A 7,386-nucleotide genomic window follows, 5' to 3' on the forward strand; every position below is an offset into this window, starting at 1 on the left:
TTCAAGGTCTGATCCAGTCCCGGGAAGTATTCTGTCACAAGTGGGGCACTTTTGGGGTTCTTCCGTGAGTGGTTCTGGGTTTGAGGGGATGAGGAAGTGGCTCTGGTTATTTGCTTCTGTACTAAGTCGGGAGGGTACGTCTCATTGCACACAGACCCAGTCTCTCCCATCTACTCGATCTCCCACTTCCAGCTCCACTCCCCCCCAACACCTCAAAATTCTAGTCAACACAAACTGGAACCACAACACCCCAATTCAGTAGTTAACCTTTCCTCCAAACCTCTCTCCCAATCCGAAACCTCTGTCCTATCCAAAGGCCTCACCTTCAGCCCCACTCCAAGATTCAACCAAACTCCCCTTGTCAAAGATTTACTGTCCTACACTCGCACTCTCTGCTGGAAATATCACTTTGCCACAAAGAAATATAATCCTGATCCCACTCCTAATGATCCAACTCCCCAAGACACTATCCAAATTGAACCCTGCCTGGAACAGTTCTGTCCTCCATCACAGCGGGACCCACCTCCTCTTCCTCAAAATCACCCTCTCCAACCCTTCCAGGAATTTCTCACTTCCAGCCTTGCATCTCAATCTTTCTTGAAAAACCTTAATCCTACTCCCAACATCACAACAGCCGAAGCCCAGGCTATCCATGATCTGAAAGCTGACCGATCCATCATCATTCTTCCGGCTGACAAGTGTTCCACGACCATGGTACTTGATCGTTGGGAGTATGTGGCTGAGGGACTGCGTCAGCTTTCAGAGAACTCTACATACAAAGTTTTCCAAGATAATCCCATTCCTGATGTCCAGGCGGAGCTTCAAGGAATCCTCAGAACCTTAGGCCCCCTACAAAACCTTTCACTCCATCAACCTCCTGACATCACCGACACCTCGCACTCCTACCTTCTACCCACTTCCTAAAATTCACAAACTCACACATCCTGGCCCCCCCATTGTAGCTGGTTACCAAGCCTCCACAGAACGCATCTCTGCCTACGTAGAACAACACCTTCAACCCATTACATGCAGTCTAACCACCCTTCATCAAAGACACCAACCACTTTCTCGAAAGTCTGGAATCCTTACCCAGTCTGTTACCCCCGGAAACCATCCTTGTAACCATTGATGCCACTTCCCTATACACAAATATCCCGCACATCCAGGGCCTCGCTGCAATGGAGCACTTCCTTTCACGCCGATCACCAGCCACCTTACCTAAAACCTCTTTCCTCATCACCTTAGCCAGCTTCATCCTAACCCACAACTTCTTCACTTTTGAAGGCCAGACATACCAACAATTAAAGGGAACAGCCATGGGTACCAGGATGGCCCCCTCGTATACCAACCTATTTATGGGTCGCTTAGAGGAAGCCTTCTTGGTTACGCAAGCCTGCCAACCCAACGTTTGGTACAGATTTAATGGTGACATCTTCATGATCTGGACTCACAGTGAAGAACAACTCCAGAATTTCCTCTCCAACCTCAACTCCTTTGGTTCCATCAGATTCACCTGGTCCTACTCCAAATCCCATGCCACTTTCCTTGACGTTGACCTCCATCTGTCCAAGGGCCAGCTTCACACATCCGTCGACATCAAACCCACCAACAAGCAACAGTACTTCCATTACGACAGCTGCCACCCATTCCATATCAAATGGTCCCTTCCCTACAGCCTATGCCTTTGTGGCAAACAAATCTGTTCCAGTCCTGAATCCCTGAACCATTACACCAACAAGTTGAAAACATCTTTCGCATCCCGCAACTACCCTCCCAGAGCCACTTCCTCATCCCCTCAAACCCAGAACCTCTCACAGAAGAACCCCAAAAGTGCCCCACTTGTGACAGGATACGTCCCCGGACTGGATCAGACTGAATGTGGCTCTCCAGCAGGGATACGACTTCCTAAAATCCTGCTCCGAAATGAGATCCATCCTTCATGAAATCCTCCCCAATCCACCAAGAGTGTCTTTCTGCTGTTCACCTAACCTTCGTAACCTCTTGGTTCATCCCTATGAAATCCCCAAACCACCTTCCCTACCCTCTGGCTCCTACCCTTGTAACTGCCCCCGGTGTAAAACCTGTCCTATGCACCCTCCCACCACCACCTACTCCAGTCCTGTAACCCGGAACGTGTACATGATCAAAGGCAGAGCCACGTGTGAAAGCACCCACGTGATTTACTAACTGACCTGCCTACACTGTCACGCTTTTTATGTGGGAATGACCAGCAACAAACTGTCCATTCGTATGAATGGACACAGGCACACAGTGTTTGTTGGTAATGAGGATCACCTTGTGGCTAAACATGCCTTGGTGCACGGCCAGAACATCTTGGCACAGTGTTACACCATCCGGGTTATCTGGATACTTCCCACCAACACCAACCTATCCGAACTCCGGAGATGGGAACTTGCCCTTCAATATATCCTCTCTTCTTGTTACCCACCAGGCCTCAACCTCCGCTAATTTCAGGTTGCCGCCCCTCATACCTCACCTGACATTCAACATCATCTTTGCCTCTGCACTTCCGCCCCGACTGACATCTCTGCCCAAACTCTTTGCCTTTAAATATGTCTGCTTGTGTCTGTATATGTATGGATGGATATATGTGTGTGTGTGTGTGTGTGTGTGTGTGTGTGTGTGTGTGTGTGTGTGTGTGGGCGCGCGCGCAAATATACCCCTATCCTTTTCCCCCCCTAAGGTAAGTCTTTCCGCTCCCTTAAAACCCACATCCTTTCATCTTTCCTTTTCCTTCCCTCTTTCCTGACGAAGCAACTGCCGGTTGCGAAAGCTCGAAATTTTGTGTGTGTGTGCGCCGGCAGACAGGCACATGAACAAAACACACAAACACACACACACAGAATTACTAGCTTTCGCAACCGATGGTTGCTTCTTCAGGAAGGAGAGGGAAAGATGAAAGGATGTGGGTTTTAAGGGAGAGGGTAAGGAGTCATTCCAATCCCGGGAGCGGAAAGACTTCCCTTAGGGGAAAAAAAGGACAGGTGTACACTCGCGAGCGCGCGCGCACGCGCACACACACACACACACACACACACACACACACACACACACACACACACACACATCCATCCGCACATACACAGACACAAGCAGACATATTTAAAGGCAAAGAGTAAGGGCAGAGGTGTCAGTCGAGGCGGAAGTACAGAGGCAAAGAAGTTGTTGAAAGACAGGTGAGGTATGAGCGGCGGCAACTTGAAATTAGCGGAGGTTGAGGCCTGGCGGATAACGAGAAGAGAGGATATACTGAAGTGCAAGTTCCCATCTCCAGAGTTCTGACTGGTTGGTGTTAGTGGGAAGTATCCAGATAACCCGGACGGTGTAACACTGTGCCAAGATGTGCTGGCCGTGCACCAAGGCATATTTAGCCACAGGGTGATCCACATTACCCACAAACACTGTCTGCCTGTGTCCATTCATGCGAATGGTCAGTTTGTTGCTGGTCATTCCCACATAGACAGCTTCACAGTGTAGGCAGGTCAGTTGGTAAATCACGTTAGTGCTTTCACACGTGGCTCTGCCTTTGATCGTGTACACCTTCCGGGTTACAGGACTGGAGTAGGTGGTGGTGGTGGTGGTGGTGGTGGTGGTGGTGGTGGGAGGGTGCATGGGACAGGTTTTACACGGGGGCGGTTACAAGGGTAGGAGTCAGAAGGTAGGGAAGGTGGTTTGGGGATTTCATAGGGATGAACTAAGAGGTTACGAAGGTTAGGTGGACGGCGGAAAGACACTCTTGGTGGAGTGGGGAGGATTTCATGAAGGATGGATCTCATTTCAGGGCAGGATTTGAGGAAGTTGTATCCCTGTTGGAGAGCCACACTCAGAGTCTGATCCAGTCCCGGAAAGTATCCTGTCACAAGTGGGGCACTTTCGGGGTTCTTGTGTGAGAGGTTCTGGGTTTGAGAGGATGAGGAAGTGGCTCTGGTTATTTGCTTCTGTACCAGGTCGGGAGGGTAGTTGCGGGACGCGAAAGATGTTTTCAGGTGGTTGGTGCAATGGTTCAGGTATTCCAGACTGGAGCAGATTCGTTTGCCACGAAGACCTAGGCTGTAGGGAAGGGACCGTTTGATGTGGAATAGGTGGCAGCTGCCATAATGGAGGTACTGTTGCTTGTTGGTGGGTTTGATGTGGACGGACGAGTGAAGCTGTCCATTGGACAGATGGAGGTCAACATCAAGGAAAGTGGAATGGGATTTGGAGTAGGACCAGGTGAATCTGATGGAACCAAAGGAGTTGAGGTTGGAGAGGAAATTCTGGAGTTCTTCTTCACTGTGAGTCCAGATCATGAAGATGTCATCAGTAAATCTGTACCAAACTTTGGGTTGGCAGGCCTGGGTAACCAAGAAGGCTTCCTCTAAGCAACCCATGAATAGGTTGGCGTACGAGGGGGCCATCCTGGTACCCATGGCTGTTCCCTTTAATTGTTGGTATGTCTGGCCTTCAAAAGTGAAGAAGTTGTGGGTCAGGATGAAGCTGGCTAAAGTAATGAGAAAAGAGGTTTTAGGTAAGGTGACAGGTGATTGGCGTGAAAGGAAGTGCTCCATCGCAGCAAGGCCCTGGATGTGCGAAATATTTGTGTATAAGAAAGTGGCATCAATGGTTACAAGGATAATTTCTGGGGTTAACAGATTGGGTAAGGATTCCACGGGTTCAAGAAAGTGGTTGGTGTCTTTGATGAAGGATGGAAGACTGCATGTAATGGGTTGAAGGTGTTGATCTAGGTAGGCATAAATGCGTTCTGTGGGGGCTTGGTAACCAGCTACAATGGGGCGGCCAGGATGATTGAGTTTCTGAATTTTAGGAAGAAGGTAGAAGTGCGGGGTGTCGGTGGGGTCAGGAGGTTGATGGAGTCAGGTGAAAGGTTCTGTAGGGGGCCTAGGGTTCTGAGGATTCCTTGAAGCTCCGCCTGGACATCAGGAATGGGATTACCTTGTTTATATATATGTATCCAAAAGATCAGATATCATTGGTTACCATGCAGCTTGTTAGAATGAAATTACGATGAAATGAATACCCCTGTCTGCATACAGGTGTTGATATAAGTCAATGGGGACAGTTGAATATATGTGCCCCGACTTGGACTCGAACCCGCAATCTCCTGCTTACATGGCAGATGCTCTATACATCTGAGCCACTGAGGACACAGAAGATAGTGTGACTGCAGGGACTCATCTCTGGCACACCTCCCATGAGACCCACATTCACAGTTTAATGTCCCACACTATATTCATAGTGGCCCTGCCCATTATACTCATTACTCGTGGCTTTACTGCAGATTCCCGTAAGAGTTCGGGCACTGTTTGTGCATCTGCACAGAAGAAGATGGTCAAACGGCCGGTGAGCCTTAACTAATGAAGCTGGTATCTGTTCTTTCGGACATATATATATAGTTAAGTCCTTCAGTCGCACTATCCACTATGTCCTCGGTGGCTCAGATGGATAGAGCATCTGCCATGTAAGCAGGAGGTCCCGGGTTCAAATCCCAGTCGGGGCACACATTTTCAGCTGTCCCCGTTGACTTATATCAACGCCTGTATGCAGCCAGAGGTATTCACTTCATTGTTATAATGATAACTGAATAGTAATACGCTGTGTGTACAAAAGACACCTCCCAGAAGAAGTCAAGTTGCGTGATCATGAAGCAGCAGGAATACACAAACAGGAAAGAGAATAATTAAGATGAACTGTGAACATGAAACACTGTCACATTAAGACTTTAGGCATTGAAGAATACTTTTGGAACTCAGACTGCTTCCTTCCAGTTTCTCTGTGAAATGTCCTGTCTCTACCTGTACTGCAGAGGAAACTATGATGAATGAATATTAATAGAAGAATCAGTGTCTTGCTTTACACTATTAAAACATAATTTTTACAGTGTAAAATAAGGCAGAACATAAAATTAAATCCAGCAGTAATTGTGCTTCTCCCAGGATTTTCCTGTATTATTGAAGTCTATTTCAGTTAAAAGGAACTCATACTAAAATTAGAGAAAGATAACAGGGCTTGAACACAGTAAGAGGTACAATGACATATAAGTTGCAATTGTTTTGCAGAAAATAGACCAGAATGCAAAGTTACATTAAATCAGTCTTAAGATGACAATAACAACAATTATTTACAATGTGACATGTTGTTTATTTGGTATAACTTACTGAATTAAATTTAGATTTCTTTTAAGCTTACCACAACTACTTCTGTTGAAATTTAGATCTATTTAAACTGAAATCTCTACTTAAATGTGCAGATGCATGTACACAATATGCCAGTACATTTTCAGAATGTGGCCCAGTTTAGGTAAGTTCTGCTTTAGACATCTTATCATAATAGTGTGTTTGCTTTTCTTGTCCTTTACCCACAGTAATAATGAATGGAGGTGTGACTCTTAATACGTGAACATACAAAACCAGTCAGTCATTTTTCCCTATGTTTAGTTTTGTTTTTGAACTTTATTGCTGAATAAACTGCATGTTTTGTACCAGAAAATGCTATTTCTATTAAATACTTATAAAGATTTTGGCATGATCAGTGAAGGTTGTACATGCTCTGCAATATTTCATTCAACAAAAACAAACGGGCCAAAACACAAAATTCAGGTGTTCCGTTCTCCACACACATTCATAAAAATATTTAAATTCTTTATTGCTCACCTTCTGTTCTGTAGTAGATTTTTCACAAGAATTTTCAGTATCTGGTTCACATTCCTCCTCTTTCAGTTTATCATCTGGTTTCTCAACAACACTGTTAATTTCTATCACATCTTCTGTCTGACACGCTACACCCTGAATATCCTGTATACCATTTTTTATTCTATGGGAATTTCTTTCAAAAAATGTTAGAATTTTTTTCTTGATGGATGTGCACTTTGTTTCGGCGCATGCTAATTCCTCAAAAAGGGAAAAACATTTTGCACAGATGGATGCTGCTGACAATACAGACCGTACAAGTTTCTTGCATACAATTTTCTCCACTGCATTGGCAAGCAGCGTATCAGTATTAGGTACAACCGTACAAAATACACCGTAATTACTGGATGAGATTTGACCGCCACATATCAAACAGTTAGGTCGTTTTTGTTTTTCTCCATTACTCATTTTATAATTCATTCATTAATGAAAGTGTAGTGTAGCAGGGTAAATAATTTGACAGGTTAGGTTATATTAATCAGGGGTGACCTTGCATATATAGGTAGAGATTCAAACATCGTAATTGAAAACTACAATATGTAAGGATAAATGTTTTTGTTCGTACAGAGCCATAACCTACGGATTTTTCACACCGCAAACATGTTGATATTTCACAGTTCCTATCTTCTTCCACAAATTCAAAACGACACAAACAGTGTTTGTCAACCCCTTTGTATTG

The 7,386-nt window shown here is 45.4% G+C and overlaps 1 protein-coding gene across 1 annotated transcript in view; it reads right to left on the minus strand.

Annotated features, from left to right (window-relative positions):
- Nucleotides 1–7,382, minus strand: part of LOC126328750 (zinc finger protein 311-like) — a 53,142-nt gene extending 45,760 nt beyond the window's left edge. Inside the window, exon 1 of the mRNA XM_049996066.1 lies at nt 6,672–7,382. Coding sequence (XP_049852023.1) covers nt 6,672–7,127 — 456 coding nt within the window. The 5' untranslated portion in view covers nt 7,128–7,382. The remainder of the gene's footprint in view (nt 1–6,671) is intronic.
- Nucleotides 7,383–7,386: the final 4 nt, after the last annotated feature.

This window comes from Schistocerca gregaria, chromosome 2 (genome assembly GCF_023897955.1).
Source record: "Schistocerca gregaria isolate iqSchGreg1 chromosome 2, iqSchGreg1.2, whole genome shotgun sequence".
NCBI lineage: Eukaryota > Metazoa > Arthropoda > Insecta > Orthoptera > Acrididae > Schistocerca > Schistocerca gregaria.